This window comes from Bos taurus, chromosome X (genome assembly GCF_002263795.3).
Source record: "Bos taurus isolate L1 Dominette 01449 registration number 42190680 breed Hereford chromosome X, ARS-UCD2.0, whole genome shotgun sequence".
Classification (NCBI taxonomy): Eukaryota; Metazoa; Chordata; class Mammalia; order Artiodactyla; family Bovidae; genus Bos; species Bos taurus.
Window position 1 is genome coordinate 54,004,331 of NC_037357.1, and position 21,694 is coordinate 54,026,024.

The 21,694-nt window shown below is 41.8% G+C and overlaps 2 protein-coding genes across 28 annotated transcripts in view; one reads left to right on the top strand and one right to left on the bottom strand.

Moving 5' to 3' along the window:
- IL1RAPL2 (interleukin 1 receptor accessory protein like 2) overlaps positions 1–21,694 on the top strand; it is a 1,479,614-nt gene that overhangs the window by 926,850 nt on the left and 531,070 nt on the right. The gene's annotated exons all lie outside the window — the stretch shown is intronic.
- Positions 11,588–15,013, bottom strand: TEX13A (testis expressed 13A). Of its 2 annotated transcripts, XM_059883618.1 has the most exons (4): positions 14,441–15,013; positions 13,750–14,240; positions 12,170–13,649; positions 11,588–11,895 (listed from the first exon to the last, which is right to left on the bottom strand). In XM_059883618.1, exons 2-3 carry the CDS (start codon positions 14,206–14,208, stop codon positions 12,897–12,899), a joined length of 1,212 nt encoding a protein of 403 aa, XP_059739601.1. In that variant the 5' UTR covers positions 14,209–14,240; positions 14,441–15,013; the 3' UTR covers positions 11,588–11,895; positions 12,170–12,896. The 2 variants fall into 2 exon arrangements, with proteins under 2 accessions (XP_059739601.1, XP_024844277.1); XM_024988509.2 differs by lacking the exon at positions 14,441–15,013 and having other exon boundaries at positions 13,750–14,307.

Consider the following 21,694-nt stretch of genomic DNA (forward strand, 5'->3'; position numbering starts at 1 on the left):
GTCCATTTATTTTATTCAGATTTCCTCAGATTTTGCTTAATGCCCTTTTTCTGTTCCAGGATTCCGTCTGGGAGACCACCTTACATTTAATTGTCATGTCTCCTTAAGTTCCTTTTGGCTGTAGGGGTTTCTCATACTCTTCTTGTTTCTAATGGCATTGACAGCTTAAATAGTACTATTCAAACATTTTGTAGAATGTCTCTCAAATCTCAACCTGATAATTTTTCATGCTTATACTGGGGTAATGTGTTTTGAGGAGGAAGAGCACAGAGGTAAAATGCATTCTCATCACATCATATCAAGGGTAGGGAGTATCAGCATATATTATCACTGTTCATATTGACCTTGATCATCTGGCTCAAGGTAGTACTTGTCTTTCTCCACTCTGAAGTTGTTATTTTTCCCCTCCTTTTTCAAACTGTCCTCTTTGGAAGGAAGTAGTTTTTCAATAGTCCATACATACGAAATGGTAGTTACGCTCCATTTCATTAAGAGCAAACTATGTACATAAGTGAAAGTGTTAGTCGCTAAGTCATTTCTGACTCTTGCAACCCCGTGAACTGTAGCCTACCAGGCTCCTCTGTCCATGGAATTTTCCAAGTAAGAATACTGGAGTGGGTAGCCATTCCCTTCTCCAGGGGATCTTCCTGATCCACGGATTGAACCCAGGTCTCCTGCACTGCAGGCAGATTCTTTACCATCTGAGCCACCAGGGAAGCCCATATCTATATAAAATTATTTAGATTTCTTCTGCACGGGATATTTGTTTTTTTCTCCCATCTATGTATTCAATCATTTATTATATCACTATGGACTCATGGACATTTATATTATACACTGGGTAATAATTCAGTGCTACTGTATTTTCTGGGTCAAATTCATCCACCTTTGGAAGCTCTTTCAGTTGGTGCATCTGTCTCTTTGACATAACCTCCTCATTGTTTTTTGTTGTTGTTGTTTTTGTAATCTGCTTGTTTGTGCTTTATCTCTTCCAGAATGGCATTAAGTGAAGTAGCTAGAATTTGGGTATAAATAATAAACATATTTTTCAGGTCTAGTAGTGATCACTGACTCCTATTTGGATCATAGGCTCCAAATTCAGTCTATGCAGGTGATGTTATGCCATTGCCAAGAGAGTGACATTTATAGTGAAAAAGGCTCTGCATTTGGCAATATCTATATCACCTAAAATCTCAAATTTGATACTACTTTAAAGTAATTATGGATTATTTTCCTATCCTTTATCAACCTCATCAAAAGTTACTCTACTGATTTCAGTGTGGTTAAAAAAATGCAGATATGAAATATTTAGTAACATTCTCCAGCCATTTAACTCATAGCAAGAAAAGTTTACAGATTGTGACCTTTCAGTAGCCAATCACTCATTTTTGTGTTTTTCTTTGGCTAATCTCAAGAATGATTACTTGAATTTCTCAGCATGTCAGTGGGTTAGTAATAGAGGGATGGTGGAGAAGTGAGTCATATTTTGAGAGCCATGCTAATCCAAGAATTACTGTCTATTCCCCTTTCTACTCAAATCTTTTCAGTGGAGGAGGCACTTAGTAGAATAAAAATGATGAGAGTAATCTTTTTTGAGAAAATCCCACATATCACTTTCTCAACAACTTGGAAAAGGGGTGACTTAAGCTATGGATGAAGATAGATGTATTCATGTAATCCTGAATGAATTCAAGATATTGAAAAGAGTGATTAAATATAATTGAATATCTGTAGAAACCTATGTGTTTTGGGATGAGAGTGGCCACATTCAGAGAATCAGTGATAAGTTCAAAACCACTATGGCTATTTACCTCTCTGATTAAGTAAACAGAATTAGGAAACTCCTTCTTAAACAGGAAGATAATCCAACTATTTTCGGTCTTTAATAATCACTGAAATAAGTGAAGTCCTCAAAATCTGAATGCCTCACAAACTCTTTGTGAAGGGTTCCTTAGTGCATTTATTCAGTTCTGAGGCATGACATTTGCCCTGCTATTCATCACATTTGAGTGATTACTCTTGCAGAATAACATCACCAGAAGAATTGAGGGGAATTGAAGGTATTTGAAATAAATGTAGTATGGGGCTAATCTTTGGCTCTATACAATGAATACATGAGGGTTCATTGTCTTTTTAAATTTTTGAATATATTTGAAATGTTCCATAATTAAAAAGAATAAGAAATAAATATAAGTGTACAAAAATTTCACCTGATTTTAATGGCCTTTAAATGATCCTGACCAAAAAGTACCTATGTAGCATATATTAAGTTTTATATTTCAGTCAACAAATATTCATTGAGCATGTACCATGGGACTTCCTTTATGTCATACTGCAAGGAAATTTATGCTTTTAGAAACAAAAGTCATTGTCCTAGTCTACCTAAGACACTAAGAAGTACCTTTTATCACCTTCCACCCACCTAACCTACTCCCCACCATGGTAACCAAGAGATTTTCAAGGACTGAACATTTCTCATAATTCAATTCCAGCTTAACTATTGATCTTTGAAAAGTTAAGTGTAAACAAGTTGGTTGCCCAGGTAGTAATTTCTAGGATAGCAGATAGTTTTTTGTAGGAAAAATGAGATCCTGAACCTTAGAGAATTATCTGACTTCAGAAAAGATCCAGATTGTGCAGCAGGGTCTTAAGACTGCAGCAATGGCCTCTTCTGGCCTGTGTAGGCTAGAGTGTTATGCGGTTAGTTATTTTTTTCCTCCTATTTTGGTTTATAAGTGGGAGTCCCTGATACAGTTATTTTTGTAGCAAATATACATAAAAGAACACATATATAACCTGAAAATACCATTTTTTAACCTCCACAATTTGATAATCTGCTTATTTTAAAAAATTGTGCATAACTTAAATGACAAACTAGTATCAGTTATAGTTTATTTTCATTGCATTAATAGTAAATTAGACATGGTATAATGTTTAGAATATAACCATATTATAACACATTAGCTTTGTAATAATCAGAAATATAATCATTCTATTTTATAATACCTATGTTATTTTCAATTCCAGCTTATTTACTGAGGGAAAACAGATATTTATAGTTTAGTCAGCTGGATTACCTGCTTGGTAAGAATTAATGGGTTATATTTGATCATTAGAAAACAAGAATTAATTTCAAGTAATCACTGATGAGCTACCTAACACTGGTATTCATTTAGTTCCATTCCTTTTATCATTACACAAGTTCAGTGATCTTCTGTTTTATGATTATTTTGTTGATATCAGTGTTTCAACTTATTTCAGGAGTTGCAAATTCAAAGTCTTTCCAGTGTCCAACTAGGTAATGTAATGGTTGTGGCAGGCAGGTGATCTGCAACATTTTGGAGTGGTGGAGGCAGTAGTAATCTCCTCGATTATCTCATTTGCATGTATTCTCTGGCCACCAACTTGGGCTCACTCTTTCTGTACCACAGTTCCAATAATGTATTAACTCTACCCAGAGCTGCAACTCACTGGTCCCACAATTCTTCCACTATCCACCACTCTCTTTTCAAACTAACAGTTTAAATTCCATGATCAGTCAATTTAATCAATCTCATATATACCCTCTTGTTTTCCAAGACCCTTTTCCCCTTTATCTTACTCACTTGTGAAAACCACAACACTGTGTAAATCCAACTCTCCATCTATGCTTGTATTTGTATCCTTCTAGCTGAACCTGACCGAAGGAAACCATATAATGTTCACTGATCTCACTTTAAATTCATTATCATGAACCTCAAATGGATTCTTAATGCTGTCACATAGTCTTATGGTATATTACTGCACCATTCAGTCTCCTGTCTTCCTAGATGACTATTTAACATCTGCTCTTCTCAAGCCTCCAACATCTCCTCCCCTTGTTTCCCATTTTACTGAGAAAAGATTGAGGCAGTTAGGAGAGAACATCCACTACATCTATCCACCTACTGGTATCTGTACCCACATACTCTGCCTTCAGGTTTGTTGTTATTGATGGACTGGCAAAGCTCCCATGTAAGACCAGTCACTTCACTAATACACTCGATTCTGACCATGTTTGCCTACTCGAGGATATCACTGAAGCCATTCTCCCATCTCTCTTATCATGGAAGTTTCTATTTCTACTGAATCATTTCCATCAGCATACACACAGGTCAAGGTCTATGCTTCTTAATTCTACTTCCCCTGACAGCCACTGCCTCCATTTCTTTGTTTCCATTTGCAGCAAAACTACTTCAAAGAAACTGTTGTCTGCACTCACCATCTTAAGCTTTTTTCCACTAATTCTCTGTTAAACTACTTCCATCAGTGACTGAGGGAGTGAAAGTTGCTCAGTTGTGTCTGACTCTTTGCGACCCCATGGACTGTAGCCCACCAGGCTCCTCTGTTCATGGAATTCTCCAGATAAAAATAATGGAGTTGGTAGCCATTCCCTTTTCTAGGGGATCTTCCCTTGCATTCTTCTCTTGCATCTCCTGCATCTCCTGCATCAGGTGGATTCTTTATGGTCTGAGCCACCAGGAAAGTCCCTTCCATCAGAATTTTACCTTAACCACTCCACCAAAACTGGAGTCTCCAATGACTACAACAATGCTAAATCCAATGGTCAGGTCAATTTTCACTCCTCTTTTTATAAGATCAGCACATTTAGCACAGTTGACTATCCCTTCTTTTTGATATATGTTCTTTACCTGAGTTTTAAAGAGTCACACTCTCTTGTTTTCCCTTTATTTCATCAGTTATCTTTTCTGAAGTTCCTTTGCTGACTCCTCATATTTCTCCTGATCTCTTAATGTCAGAGGACTCTTAGGGCCTGGTCCTTAGTTTTTTCCATCTTTATTAACACCACTTCCCTCCATGATCTGTTTATGCAGTCTCAGTTTTATATACCATCTGTACACTGGTAACTCCAACATAGATACCTTCCAACCCAGATCTCTCTGCAGAATTTTTTATCCAACAGACTTTTCAGCATCTCTACCTACATTAAAACCAATAGATCCAAAACGGAACTCCTGATCTTCCTCCTGTCTCATCATTGGGTTCCTAGAAAGTGAATCCTGGGGCAAAAAGTGAATATGTATTAGAGAGTGTGTGCTGTGTTCTCAGTCACTCGGTCATGTGCAATTCTTTGTGACCCCAGGGACTATAGCCTGCCAGGCTCCTCCGTCCATGGCATTTCCCAGGCAAGAATAGTGGAGTGGGTTGCCATTTCCTTCTCCAGGGGATCTTCATGACCCAGGGATTGTAATCCCAGGGAAACAAGAACAAGGTAAAAGCAAAGTGAGGCAGTGAAGAAGGAAGGGTATTTTTACATACTTGATCCAGGAGGAGAATAGGAGAACAGTTTATCTCTCTGCTCCCATCTCCCATCGGTCAATGTATTATTATTCCACAGGGTTTTAACTTCCTTGACCTTTGGGGATTACATAATCTGTGCCTTCCATTCCACTGCTGGTCCAAGCCAAGCTCTCTTATCTGTCTTGTTACAATAAACTCCTAATTAGTTTCTCTGCTTTCCTAAATGTCTGCCTTCAATCTTTTTTTTAAACTTAATTTTTATTTTATATGGGAGGACAGTTGGGCTTCCCTGGTGGGTCAGATGGTAAAATAATCTGCCTGCAATGTAGGAGACCCAGGTTCAATACCTGAGTCAGGAAGATCCCCTGGAGAAGGGAATGGCTGCCCACTCCACTATTCTTGCCTGGAGAATTCCATGGACAGAGAAGCCTGGCAGGCTACAGTCCATGGTACCACAAAAAAAATGGAAAAGCCCCACCTCCACAGTATTTGAAATCATCTTTTCCACTACTCTTATGCTCACTATTTATTACATAAGACAGCTGCCCAGAAACCTCTCTCATCATTCCTCATTCTCATTCCCAACTAAAAAACTTCCCTTAGAATGCATTTTCCTCTTTTGTCCTCTTTCATCTTCTATCTCTTGCTTTTTTTTTCTCTTTTCAATTTCTTGTTCCCCTTTCTAATATAATCTAAACTAGGATTGCTCTTCACAATTTTTTTCAGCTCTTTCTGCCCATTACACCTATTTTTCACAGAAAAAGCCCTGAAAATGATCTAGAACACAGAATCTCTGTAGAAGTTTCTGGCTTTGGAGAGGCCTTTTCAGCCAAAAAGAGGATTATTTTTCGAGAGCAGAGAGAAGCAGAGACCTGCCAACGCTAACTTCATGTCTTTTATTCCATCACACATGAGAGGAAGCAAAAAGTAGTGTAAGAAATAAAACAGTAGGAGAAAGTAAGAAAAAATAACTTTTGACTTATAGAATTATGATGTTTGAGGTGGTGCTTGAGGATCTGAATCAGGTGGCAATAGTGTAGGAATTACCAGGCAAGTTAAGCAATGTTCAAGAGCAAGGAGGCAGTAAAGCATGGGCTATGTGCAGAGAAAAACAGGGAGGTCAATGTGGCTGGAACCAGCGTTTATCAAGGCTTTTTTTTTACATGTGAACATAATAACACTTAGTTTATGGAGGTTTCAGATATATTTTTGGAATGTGAGATTTTAAGACATTGACCAGTTCTTAGAAAATAAGATAAAGGACAGAACTAATGGGCACCTTACCATGCAGTCAGATAACACTGCATGTTTTTAGCAGGTGATGTTTCCATGGAGAAAAATGTATATTTATTTATTATTTTTTTTTCTTTCCTCTTTTTTTTCTTTTGTTTTTATTTTTTAAATTATGAAAGTACAATAACACATTTATAGGAGACTTGGAAAATACAGAACAAAGTTACATACATTTATATGTAAATATAAAGTTATACATATATGTATATATTACATAAGTTATGCTGCTGCTAAGCTGCTAAGTCGCTCAGTCGTATCTGACTCTGTGCGACCCCATAGACGGCAGCCCACCAGGCTCCTCTGTCCCTGGGATTCTCCAGGCAAGAATACTGGAGTGGGTTGCCATTTCCTTCTCCAATGCATGAAAGTGAAAAGTGAAAGTGAAGTCACTCAGTCGTGCCCGACTCTTAGCGATCCCATGGACTGGAGCCTACCAGGCTCCTCCGTCCATGGGATTTTCCAGGCAAGAGTACTGGAGTGGGGTGCCATTGCCTTCTCCGACATAAGTTATATACATATATAAAATTTACATTCATATACATACATATATAAAATCAGTATATATTGAAGAACTGACTCAATGGAAAAGACCCTGATGCTAGTAAAGATTGAAGGTGGGAGGAGAAGGGGACAACAGGGGATGAGATGGTTGGATGGCATCACAGACTCGATGGACATGAGTTTCACTAAGCTATGGGAGTTGGTGATGGACAGGGAAGCCTGGTGTGCTGCAGTCCATGGGGTCGCAAAGAGTCGGACATGACTGAGTGACTGAACTGAACTGAACTAGTGTATGTTACAATTATTTTTTATATAGGTAAATTAAGATTTTTGGTTGGAGGTTCAATATCAAACTCAAAAATTAGTAGAATGAATATACAGAAAAGTAGAAGGAAAATATACAGAAAAGTAGATCTGAAAAGCACCATGAACCAATTCAACATAATTAAGATTTATACAATGAGAAACTGTGTATTTAAAAGGAATAAATTCCCTTCTCTGATTCAACCCTTATTAACAAAGGAGATGGTGCTGACCTCAGCATTATTAGTCGAAACGTGCACTCCAAGTAGTTTTCTCAGGAACAGGAATGAATGCATACGGCGCCATCCCCACTCTCTCACCACCCTGAAGAATGTTCCACCTTGGCAAGCTAGCTGGTTAATTTTCAACAAGTACAGTCTCCATCCATGGCTATGAAGTGGAAAAAAACCAAGTAGGATGGCGGTGTGTAGTTCCACGCCAGGGCCTTTATCTCAGTAAAATGAGACCCAGATTAACACGAAGCTACACATATTAATTTCCAGACTAGATCATACTCTTTGCCAATAATAAGGCAATATACCCTTATTTAGGTTGAGAGGTGCTACATGCATATTTTCATTTTTCAGCCCCATTACCCTGACCCTCCCAAAGCCTTCCTCTGACTCCCTGTAAAGGAGAGTATTTTGGCCAGATTTCATATTTACATTCATCTCTTTTACTCTCGGGCTTCCCTGGTGGCACAGCGGTAAAGAATCTGCCTGCCAATGCAGTAGATGAGGGTTCAATCCCTGAGTGGGAAGATCCTCTGGAGAAGGGAATGGCAACCCACTCCAGTTTTCTTAACTAGAAGATACCAGGGACAGAGGAGGCTTGAGGGCTATGGTCCAGGAGGTCGCAAAGAGTCAGACTTGACTGAGCGCCTTAGAACACAACATTTTCACTCTCAGGCAAGATCTCTCTCTCTCTGTCTACCTCTATACATGCTCTTCCCTCTCTCTCTCTCTATCCCCTTTTCCCTCCCTCCCTCTGTATCTTATCTCTTCCTTTTCTGAGTCTAAAACTTACCCTGAACTATAACAACGCCCCCCCACACACACACAGATTCTACAAACATAGAGGATGCTTTCCATAAATATGGGTCACTGATTTACTGGCTGTAACCCTCAGATCACTAGGGTCTGGGGATTTTTATTTTGGTTGGATGAAACCTTTTCTTTTTCTAATATGTTAAGTCTTGCCAATAGAAAGAGAAATAGATAGCAGGGAGGCACTTATTATGAGATGACAGTGCAAAGAGTGATGCTTTGAATGGCAATGTTCTATAGCATGGTCCAAGGTCACAGAAATTTCTAAATCTTAAGGCATGTAGGGAAATTTCCCATTAGATAACATTGTTGTATAAACAATCTTGCAAACTTTTGAGTTTGATCCTACTTGACATAAAACAAAGATTGAAAAGCACTGTTGTTTCTAAATAAAATATGACTTTTTTACTTCACATCATTTGAGACAGGTGTAGCCAAGTTTAACTTCTCTAAGTCATTCCCTTTCGCTACTTTGCTTGTCATTTTCTCAAGCCCAGAGAGGATCACTACTGTATTTCTAGACATAAAAATCACTGACTTTGACCAAACCCTTGGCACCTACGAAATGTCTATTTCCTCCACTTGCTCACTGAGACTGGGTCTTTCTTGTGTGTGCGTGCTCTGTCACATCCAACTTTTGTAAGCCTATGGACTGTAGCTCACCAGGTCCCTCTGTCCATGTGATTTCCCAGGTAAGAATACTGGAGTGGGTTGCCATACCCTCCTCCAGGGGAATCTTCCCAACTCAGGGATTGAACCCTATGTCTCTGATTTCTCCTGCATTGGCAGATGGATTCTTTACTACTGCGCCACCTGGGGTCTTTCTTGAAGCAACATCATTTTTATAGCTGTCTTACTCTTGAGCTGCTCATCTAAGCATTGCTAGCCCAAGGGCTCAAAGGCCAAGTCATATCACCTCTGTTGGATGTGTTGAGGATATTTAGTGATAGATGTGGAATTAACTTCAGTTTATTAAATCCTTTCCTCTGTATGTACAGAGAGAGAGTGAAAGTGAAGTCGCTCAGTCATGTCCGACTCTTTGTGACCTCGTGGACTGTAGCCTACCAGGCCCATGGGACTCTCCAGGCAAGAATACTGGAGTGGGTTACCATTTACTTCTCTAGGGGATCTTTGTGACCCAGGGATCAAACCCTGGTCTCCCGCATTGGAGGCAGACGCTTTAACCTCTGAGCCATCAGGGAATACACAGAGAGAAGAACCTTTATATTGAGTGTGAAACACAAAATCTTGAAAATCAGTATCTTTCCCTTAATCCTATCAAACATAAAACCCAAATCCCAACAAACCAAATCATTTACTGAAAAAAAGTAAGTTATGGAAACAATGTTTATTACCAAAGTTAAGTGTCTGGTGCCCCTCTGGAACCACTCACCTTCCTTTCCAGAATCCCCTCCTAGGTTCCTATTGCAATGCCTTTTGATTTTCTTTCATTTGGGCCCAGTTTGGCCCACTGGGAAACAGGATGTCATCTTTTCTTTCCCCTTCCCCATTCTACTTGTGAAAGTTATTCCTAAATATGCCATTGTTCAGAAGCCCACGCTCCCATCCTGACCTCCTCTCCTTACTCACTCTCAGGTCCCTAGTCTAAGGTGTACATAGGCAAAAGCCCTCTTGGTTTCCCACCTCTTTGTGATAGAGATCAGTGTCTGTTCTCTCCTCCTGTCTCAAAGGAGGAGGTGGCCTTTCCAAGCCTACCCAAGCCAGTAAATTAACTTTATTTTTCGTATATTTGTGAATATTTATCTTACTTTCCTAACACAGAGGTATATAAAGAAATAAAAGCCCTCTATCCTACTTTCCCTACCCTACTCCATTTTTCTGGGTAAAAAAAGTTTTCCCAGAGCATTTCTATGCTTATATAAATCCATAATATAAAAGGAATACACAAACACACACGTGTGTATGTCTAATACATATGCACACAGACTAATTTGGGGAGTAATTTTGTTTCATGTAAGGTACCACTGGCCGTCATTTTTTTTTTTTTCTTAAACAATGCACTGAACATGTCTCCAATATAGTATGTAGGATCTACTTCATTCTCTTACATATTTCTTGCATGTTCAAGCTTTCTACAGCTATCTCCTTCCCCATGGCCTAAGTTTCTCTGGTATTCAAAGAACTCTCGCAGTCTTGTATCCCACACACATCATTCCTTCCCTTCATAGTTAAAGGTCCTTGAAGAAGAGCCCCCCCCCCCTCACTGAGCACTTTCTCACTTCCACTCACTCCTCAGTCCTTGCAATTGGGCTTCTACCCCCACCCCCCACCTAGACTGGCTCAAAGATCAGACATGGCCAAACCCAATGAACACTTTTCATGTCATAGTGCCCCACTCCCTGGAGCCCTGGGCACTGCTAAACACACTGCCCTTGCAACTCTTTTCCCCTGTTTCGAACTCATAAGTATTTCATTGCCTCTATGGTTCCCAATCTGGAGAAGGCAATGGCACCCCACTCCAGTACTCTTGCCTGGAAAATCCCATGGATGCAGGAGCCTGGTAGGCTGTGGTCCATGGGGTCGTGAAGAGTCGGACATGACTGAGTGACTTCACTTTCACTTTTCCCTTTCATGCATTGGAGAAGGCAATGACAACCCACTCCAGTGTTCTTGCCTGGAGAATCCCAGGGACGGGGGAGCCTGGTGGGATGCCGTCTATGGGGTCGCACAGAGTCGGACATGACTGAAGCGACTTAGTAGTAGTAGTATGGTTCCCAACTGGGGTGAATTTGTTCTCCTGTGAACATGTGGAGACATCCTTGATTGTTACAATCTCTTCTGGGAGTGTGGGGTGTGCTACTGGCATCTAGTGGGTAGAGGCCAGGGATTCTGCCAAACATCCTGTAATTCACAGGCCACCCCTCTGGAGATAAGGTATCTACATCATCATCAGATGACAGCCAGTTGCACTGTCAGGAGTGCTGAAACTGTGAAATTCTACCCTCCACACATATGCTCAGTTGTGTCCTACTTTTTGTGACCCTATGGACTGTAGCCCACCAGGCTCCTCTGTCCATGGGATTCTCCAGGACAGAATACTGGAGTGGGTTGCCATCTCCCCTAGGGGATCTTCCTGATCCAGGGATTGAATCTACTTCTCCTTTGTCTTCTGCATTGGCAGGCAGGTTCTTTACCAAGCAGCCACCTGGGAAGCCCCAAATTATACCCTATAAAGATATAAACAAGCCCAAGAAGATTTCTGTCAAGTGAAAGCCTTTTAATAACTAGCTAGGGATCTGGCAACAGATCCTGGTAACAATTATGCACATCTGCCCCCAAAGGAGACAACCAAGAGTCACATCAAGCTGCTGTAGAAATGTCCCAGGGTTAGTTTAGGGTCATAAAAAGTTTCAGTCTTTAGGGTCACAGTTCCCAGTGAATGTTCAGGGCTCCTCCAGTTGTGCCTCAGTCTGGTCCAGGTATAATTTCTCAACATCATTCCACCTGTGGGCTAAACCATACATTTAGCTCACCTCAACACAGCTTAGTTATCAGAGAGGGAAATGCAGACCATCATCCCCCTCCTCCTTTTACACCCTCCCTCTGGAAATTGATTTCCCATCAGGGTGGGTTCTATTATACATTTCTGAATTTACTAGGACCTTTGTAGCTGGACTCCCCTCCCACTGTAATCTGGGGAGAGAAAAAAAACTCAGGATTTTTTGGTCCTTTGGTCAGTGGTCTAGACCAGCAAACCCTCCAGGTACTATCAGTTGCTGACTCACCTTGGCAGTGGCACAAGTTCCCTGTTCAGATCTGCCTGTCCCTAGTTGGAAGTGGAGACTGGGGACGATTCTCTTGTCACGAGGCTGAACAACAATGACAGCAGTCCTTGTCTGCAGCTGGTGCTGGCATCCTCTGTATGAAGCCCTGAGGGATTCCTTTAGGATTGGTGAATCTGTGCCCTGTTGTAAACCTGGGGTTAACTTCAGGTCTGCTTTGTTTCTCATATAACTTGCTCAGAACATGAATGAACTTCTTGTCCAGTTCATTCCTGGAGACGTGGGATGCAGGAATCCCCACTAGTCCACTCCTGCTCCAACGATCTACAGCCTAGTGAAGGGAGGGGTAATGCAGGGAGTTGGGGTGCTATATACTGGCTGCCCAGGTCCACCAGATACTAGGTTTGGGAAAAGAAATACAAACAGAAGCTGCAGCAGTTCTAGCGTGTCGAATGCTAGTGGTCTGGAACACAAACGGGGTTGTCAAAAACAAGTCTTTTTCTCTATATCTCTCTCTCCCCTTAACCCCCCAATCTACACCTTCCCCAATCACTATCCCATACCTTCTCTCCCACCCCTTTCACCTCCTCTCTCACAACTCCTTTCCCCCATTTAACCACCCACCCTTTCTCTCTATTCTTCCCAAGCCCTCTTCCCCCCCTCCCCTTCCCCTCCCTCTGAAAACTGATCTCCCATCAGTTAAGTTTCTATTCTGTTTCACATTTCTGAATCAAGGGTTCTGTAGCCAGATATCTCTCCCACAGCGGAAGCAAATTTTCTGCCTTGAAAAATTCATGGCTTTACACCAAGGGCAGTTCCAATCCCCTGGCCTTCGAAATGCTGTAGGTTTTCTCTGCTGATGGGGATCATAGTCACTCCTATTTCTGGTGGGTTCTTGAGGGTCTATTCCCCAGGCCCCCCCATTAGACCAGAAGCTAAAATCAAAGGGCCTGCGATGGGGAGATGCTTGAGCTGGAGCTCCTGCTGTGACTGCTGCTGCTGGTGAGGATGATGCACTTGGGGATAATGTGGGTGTGGATGGTGTGGGTGCATCTAGAAAAGGAGATGAGTATGAGTATGTGAATGAGGCAGGGAGCTGGACAGGAAGGTTCCATGGAGAGGCTGTATACATGGACTTGGTTGTTTTACATAGATAACGACTGGCTCTTTCCATGGACCTGTGATCTCCCTTCCTCTGCCCACCAGAGGTGTGACTTTCCTGGTCTACATCGCTGAGAAGCTGCATAATGTCTACAACCATCTCCTCTGCTGCCTCCTCAGCTTCCTCTGCCCCCGCAGCACCCGCCCCTTCCGCATCCTCCTGTCTTTCTCCTCTTGTGGCTTCAGAAGCGGGAGCAGGAGTAGCAGTGGCCCCTGCCTCCTCCTCTTCTTCTTCACTGGTTCCTTGTGTCTCAGGCCCACTGGCAGCGGCCATGGCCAGACCTGGCTCCTTGGCAGCTCGTTCCTGCAGAGACTCCAGCTCCTGGAGGAAGTGAACAGAGTTGAGACCTGTCCTGGGGGCGAGGCTGGGGCTGGGACTGGGGGCTGGGGCAGGAAGCAGGGCAGGGACCAAGTAATCTTACTGCCTGGAAGAGCTTCCACCTCAGCTGATCCCTTTCCTTCCGCGTCTTCTCCAGGTTGGCCTGCATTTGTTGCAGCTGGAAGGCTGCTTCCTTGCATTCCACCTCGTGCTGTGCCATGAACAACTTCAGGTCTGAGGCCAAAGCATGTGCGGCCGACTTGTGCAGCCCAGCTAAGTCGTGCAGCCACTGCACCCTGTGCCCGTGTAACTGGTTCTGTCTGCAGGCAAAACGCATGCCCAGGGCCAGGCTGCCCCAGGCACAGGCCTCTTTGGCCTGGCCGGGCACCTGATGGTCCTCTAGGATGGCCTTGAACTTATCCTCCACCTTCTCCCAGGACAGAGAGAGATTCTCGAGGTAGAACTCCGGGCCTTTCGCGTGCCTGGACATCCTCTCGTTGATGAAAGCCATCACTTTACCATGCCAGAACCCACTACTTGGGTCTTCAGGTTTCAAGGCCATGATGACTGAGTGCCTTTGGGGCTTGGCTGGCCCTGCGGGACGATTCAGTCAGTCCTCTCCCTCCTCTCCCCCCATCCCTTCAATGTCTTCTCTGGTTGCTCCCCGCCTCCCCCGCCCCCCACCCTGCCGCCATCTCACACCCTCCTAGAGACCCTATACCCTGCCTCAGGACACCTCCCACCACGCCTCACCTCCTGTCAGTGGGAGTGCAAGCCCAAACAAAATCACTTACCACAGCAAAAGAAATGTTTTTGATCTCTATCTCCCTCCTGCCCTCCCTCAGAGAGGGCTCTGAAGAAAAGAAAGTTTCCTACAAACCCTTCAACGTGCCTGCCTTTGGACTGTTCCAATTTTCAAAAACGGCAGGGATGGGAGAGGTGTGTGAGGAAGATTTCTCCCCTCCCCCGGAAATAAGGGGACCTCCTATACTGTTCAAAGTCTTTGAAGTCACGGAGAAACAGGAGTGGTCAGAAAAGACTCATAACCAAGAACATGAAGGGCTTGTAATTGAGTATCAAAATTCTCAACCCCCCACCATAATGGTTTGTCCTGCTCATGAGACCCGCCCCTAGTACTGGCAGAATAGTCTACAACCGGAAACAGCTACAACAGGAAACAGCGCCACCCCCTGCCCACTCAAGATTCTGTGAAAAGTGAAAGAAAGTGAAGTTGGTCAGTTGTCTCCAGCTCTTTGCGACCCCATGGACTGTAGCCTACCAGGCTCCTCTGTCCATGGGATGGATCTTCCCGGCCCAGAGATCGAACCCAGGTCTCCCACATTGTAGACAGATGCTTTTACCCTCTGAGCCACCAGGGAAGTCCTCTGTAGCTGCCGTTATGAAGTGAAGTGAATTGAAGTCACTCAGTTGTATCCGACTCTTTGCGACCCCATGGACTGTAGGCTACTAGGCTCCTCCCTCCATGGGATTCTCCAGGCAAGCGTACTGGAGTGGGTTGCCATTTCCTTCTCCAGGGGATCTTGCTGACACAGGGATTGAACCCGGGTCTCCTGAATTCCAGGCAGACGCTTTAACTTCTGAGCCACCATAGACACAGCAAAATTCTGATACTTGGTCAGCAAACTTTTATTATTATTATTAAGGGTATGTGGATGGACAGAGGAGTCTGGTAGGCGGCAGTCCATGGGGTTGCTAAGAGTTGGACATGAAACTTCACTTTGACTTTTCACTTTCATGCACTGGAGAAGGAAATGGCAACCTACTCCAGAGTTCTTGCCTGGAGAATCCCAGGGATGGGGTAGCCTGGTGGGCTGCCATCTATGGATCGCACAGAGTCGGACACGACTAAAGTGACGTAGCAGCAGCAGCAGCAGCAGTAATTATTTGAGACTTTGTAGGCAGAGAACCTTTGTCTCAACTACTTGTAACACAAAAGCAATCATAAATAATACTTGAAGAAGTAGCTCTGTTCCAGCAAAACTTTATGTATAAAAAGTGACAACTGGTAGGATTTGGTCTGTCGTTTGCCAACTCCTGATCTAGGTTCGTATTTCCCTGTGTCCCAAAGATATCTCAAATCCAAAGGTTCATAAGTCAACCTTTCTCCTAACAATTCTTTATATTCCTATGTTGTTCAGTAAAGAGACGTTGAAATCACTAATACCACCTCCCTTTAATAAGAATCAAATCAGTTCCCAAGTCTTATTGCTAATACCTCTGATGTCAAACTTTTTTGACATCCATTCCCATTTAGAGGGTGCCATTGTTGCTTTTGCTTTTTAAATAATCTGCTTGAATTCCATTTCTGATTTCTAATATCTTCCTAATGTTTCCTATGATCATATTGCTTTCCAGCTTTAAAAACATTTAAATGGATGCCTGTGACAAATTCCTTGGTCTGACATTAGCATCTCATCTCGGGCTACCTTTATTACTAATTTAGCTCTAGTGTCTTCTCTCTCATTATTTGTATACCCAAGGGACTAGTCATGCAGAGATATATTCATTGTGGGTTTTAATTTATGTTTCCATCTGAAAAATCAGATGTTCATTACTTGTTATCTGGGCATTATGTTCTATTCTATGAACTACTTTGAAAAAGACAACATTTATTCTTTAAGGGTTTTATACCAGATAGTGACCGAGAAAAGATTATAAATTAGGCATTAAAGTATTGCTTAAGAAGCTAGTTAAGTACCAGTGGTATAAATCCCAGTGTTTTAGCTCTTGTTTAAAATGTTATCTTGTGTCTTCTTTCCATTTCAATTTGTGTATTTTAATTATCAACCCTTAGTGGGAAGGGTTCATATTTTTGCTTGTGCTTGAGGGACTTCTGCAGAAACAGCATTCAAAATATAATGTAGAAATCGGAAAGGTGAGGAACGGGGAGATACTGGAGTCAGAGAGACCCATTAGCGGGGTGCTTAGTCCATTCAGTTGCTCAGTCATGCCTGGCTTTTTGTGACCCCATGGACTGCAGGACTCCAGGCTTCCCTGTCCATCACCAACTCCCAGAGCTTACTCAAACTCATATCCATCCAGTTGATGCCATCCAACCATTACATCCTCTGTCATCCCCTTCTCTTGCCTTTGATCTTTCCCAGCATCAGGGTCTTTTCAAATGAATCGGCTCTTCTCATCAGGTGGCCAAAGTATTGAAGCTTCAACTTCAGCATCAGTCCTTCCAGAGAATATTCAGGGATGAATTCCTTTAGGATTGACTGGCTGGATCTCCTTGCAGTCCAAGGGACTCTCAAGAGACTTCCCCAACACCACAGTTCAAAAGCATCGAGACTTAAGCACTCAGCTTTTTTATGGTCCAACTCTCACATCCACACATGACTACTGGAAAAACCATAGCTTTGACTAGATAGACCTTTGTTGGCAAAGTTATGTCTATGCTTTTAAATGTGCTGTCTAGGTTGGAAATAGCTTTTCTTCCAAGGAGCAAGCATCTTTTAATTTCATGGCTGCAGTCAACATCTGTAGTGATTTTGGAGCCCAAAATATAAAGTCTGTCACTGTTTCCATTGTTTCCCCATCTATTTGCCATGAAGTGATGGGACCCAATGCCATTATCTTTGTTTTTTGAATGTTGAGTTTTAAGCCAGCTTTTTAACTCTCCTCTTTCACTTTCATCAAGAGGCTCTTTAGTTCCTCTTCACTTTCTGCCATAAGGGTGGTGTCATCTGCGTATCTGAGGTTATTGATATTTCTCCCTGAAACCTTGATTCCAACTTGTGCTTCATCCGGCCCAGCATTTTGCATGATGTACTCTGCATATAAATAAGCAGGGTGACAATATACAGCCTTGACGTACTCCTTTCCCAATTTGGAACCAGTCCATTGTTCCATGTCGGGTTCTAGCTGTTGCTTCCTGACCTGCATACAGAATTCTCAAGAGGCAGTTAAGGTGGCCTGGTATTCCTATCTCTTTAAGAATTTTCCACAGTTTGCTGTGATCCACACAGTCAAAGGCTTTGACATAGTCAATAAAGCAGTAGTAGATGTTTCTCTGGAACTCTCTTGCTGTTTATATGATCCAAATGCATGTTGGGAATTTGTTCTCTGGTTCCTCTCCCTTTTCTAAATCCAGCTTGAACATCTGGAAGTTCCTGGATCACATACTGCTGAGGTCTGGCTTGGAGAATTTTGAGCATTTCTTTGCTATCAGCTGAGATGACTGCAATTGTGTAGTTGTTTGAAAATTCTTTGGCATTGCCTTCCTTTGGGATTGGAATGAAAACTGACCTTTTCCAATCTTGTGGCCACTGGTGAGTTTTCCAATTTGCTGGCATATTGAGTGCAACACTTTCACAGCATCATCTTTTAGGACTTGAAATAGCTCAGTTGGAACTCCATCACCTCCACTATCTTTGTTCATAGTGATGCTTCCTAAGGCCCACTTGGCTTCAAACTCCAAGATGTCTCTCACTCTAGGTGATTGATCACACCATTGTGCTTATCTGGTCATTAATATATTTTTTGTATAGTTCTTCTGTGTATTCTTGCCACCTTTTCTTAATATCTTCTCCTTCTGTTAGGTCCATACTGTTTCTATCTTTTATTGTGCCCATCTTTGCATAAAATGCTCCCTTGGTATCTCTAATTTTCTTGAAGAGATCGCTAGTCTTTCCCATTGTGTTGTTTTCCTCTATTTCTTTGCATTTCATTGATCACTGAGGAAGGCTTTCTTATTTCTCCTTGTTATTCTTTGAAACTCAGCATTCAGATGGGCATATCTTTCCTTTTCTGCTTTGCCTTTAGCTGCTCTTTTTTTCTCAGCTATTTGTAAGGCCTCCTCATGCAGCCATTTTGCTTTTTTGCATTTGTTTTTCTTGGGGATGGTCTTGATCACTGCCTTCTGTACAGTGTCACTAACCTCCATTCATAGTTTTCAGGCACTCTGTCTATCAGACCTAATCCTTTGAATCTATTTGTCACTTCCACTCTATAACCATAAGAGATTTTATTTAGACCATACCTGAATGGTCTAGTGTTTTTCCCTACTTTCTTCAATTTAAGTCTGAATTTTGCAATAAGGAGTTCATGATCTGAGCCATAGTCAGCTCCAGTCTTGTTTTTGCAGATTGTGTAGAGCTTGTCCATCTTTGGCTACAAAGAATGTAACCAGACTTATTTCTGTATTGACCATCTGGTGATGTCCATGTGTAGAGTCGTCTCATGTTATTGGAAGAGGGTATTTGCTGTGACCAGTGCGTTCTCCTACCAATGCTCTGTTAGCCTTTGCCCTGCTTCATTTTGTGAAACAAAAGAAGACCAGATTGGCCTGTTACTCCAGGTGTCTCTTGACTTCCTACTTTTGCATTCCATTCCCCTATGATGAAAAGGACATCTTTTTTGGTATTAATTCTAGAAGGTCTTGTAGGTCATCATAGAACAACTGTTCAACTTCAGCTTCTTTGACATTAGTGTTTAGGGCATGGACTTGCATTACTGTGTTATTGATTGGTTTGCCTTGGAAACGAACAGAAATGATTCTTTCATTTTTGAGATTGTACCTAAGTACAGCGTTTCAGACTCTCTTGTTTACTATGAGGGTTACTCCATTTCCTCTAAGGGATTCTTGCCCATCATCTGAATTAAATTTGTCCATTCCAGTCCACTTTATTTCACTAATTCCTTAAACGTCAATGTTCACTCTTGCCATTTCTTGTTTGACCACTTCGAATTTACCTTTATTCATGGACCTAACATTCCAGGTTCCTATGCAATATTGTTCTTTACATCATTGGACTTTCTTCCATCATCAGTCACATCCACAACTGGGTATTGTTTTTGCCTTGGCTCCATCTCTTTATTCTTTCTGGAGTTATTTCTTCGCTCTTCTCCAGTAGCATTTGCTACCATAATTCAAAATGTAAACTAAGGGCAGTGGTGTTTAGGATGGAGTGATGCACGTCCAGAGCTTTTTGTTAAGCAGAATTGTTACGAATGTCAAAGAAGGGCCAGGATGAGAGAATGAATAGGGTAATTCCCAGGTTTCTGTTATAAGGAACTATGTAGATGATGATGCTATGTGCTTATATGGAAAAAGAAAGAGAAACTAGGTGTGTTCGCCTTTAGACACACTAAGATACCTGTGGGACGTTCCAGTAGAGATATCCTATAGGCGGTTAGATGTATGAGTCTAGAACTTAGGAGAGACATCAGGGCTGGAGATGTAGTATTGAGATATGGATTTTGGATTTGAAGCAATGGTTAAAATAACCCAGGGAGAGGACATAGAACAAGAAAAACAGAGTGCCTAGGATAGATTCCTCCTAGAGGATTTTTCCTCCATCAACATTTTCCTTTCTGCCACTGTCCACTATCATTGACAGTTTTATGGCTTGCCTACTTACTTCTTTGCCTTCTCTTCTAGCCTCAGGACATTTTTACCTTACTTTTTTTTTTATTACTTCTATAACACTTTAAACATGAACTTTAGCTTGTGATCACATGTCTCTGTATGCTCCCATCCTTCTAATTCTGCTTATAAACACTTTCAGAAAATTAAATAATTTCTTTTGACCAAAAGGTTGGAGGAGGGAAAAAATGAAGACAGGGAAACCTGTTAAGATCCTAATTTAGTAGTACAGAGAAGACACGGTTAGTGCTTGAACTGTGGCAGGACCTAGATGAAATATCAGGTAAGAGGAGCATTTTAAAACAGAATTAGCACAGCTTGTTAACCAATTGTGTAAGGGAAATAAGTACAGATATGTGGAATGGAGGATGATTTTGAGGCATCTAACTTGAGAAACTAGATAATATGGTTAGCGATGCCTCTCTAATTATTATAAATAACATAGGAGCAATAACAGATTGTAGGAAGGAGATTCAGTCTTGGGACTGATAAGTGCCTTCATGATATTAATATGCAATCATAGTTAAATGGATGTACTGGGCTGGAACTTAGAGAGTTCAGAACTAGAGAAAAATATTACAGACTTCGATGTCTTCAGCACTTAGTGTTTGAAATCTAGTGTTTTAACAAAATTTACAGAGGTGAAAGCTGGAGGGACAAAATAAACAAACAAGCAAATAAAACAGAAGTAGGAATCCCAAGGCCTAGGGGAGGATGGCTAACATTTTGGAGATACCTCAGGGGAAAAGGGGCTTCCCCGGTGGTTTAGACGGTAAAGAATCTGCCTACAGTGCAGGAGACCCGGGTTCAATCCCAGTCTTGGGAAGATCCCCTGGAGAAGGGAAGGGCAACCCACTCCAGTATTCTTGCCTGGACAATTCCATTGACAGAGGAGCCTGTGGGCTAGTCTATGGGGTCGAAAAGAGTGGGACACGACTGAGTGGGTAACACACAGGGAAAAAGAAGAGCCAACCGTAGAGTTAAAAAGAGTGATCATAGAAGTAGACAGTCCTAAGTGAAAGATATCTTAGAAGTAATGAGGGGTCTAGAAAGTTGAAGGAATGAGAGCGAACAAGAGGTCGTTAGATTTGGCAAGTAAGATATCCTTGAGTCTCTTGGTAGAAATTCAATAGACTAAAGGGGAAGAAATCCAATGTTAGTGGGTCATAGAGTGAAGTTAGAGCAGCATGCAGAACTTTTGAATGTTATCAGTCTTTTAAGACCTCTGACAGTGGCAGTTATGGTGGGTAGGCAGGGATCAGAGAATAGATCACAGAGACATAGGGTATTACAGGTTAGTTGCTAAGACAATTAACATATATAATTGTCAATACAAAAATACAATACTCTAGCTTCTGTATGGGGAAGAAGATAACCATATAGAAAGGACTCAGTGCTTTTGAAGTGTTTGCAATGTGACTTGGGTGATAAAGCAAAGCTTTGTGAATATTGTAAGAATACTTACAAAACTACTTATTGACAGATACAGAAATATCAGTGTAATCTAAATGAGAAGAAGTGGAGAAGTAAGAAATTCAGTTGACCCTTCAACAACATGGGTTTGAACTGTATGGATCCAATGATATGCCATTTTTTTCAGTAGTAAATGCTATAGTGTTGCACGATCTACAGTTGGTTGAATCATGGATGCAGAATC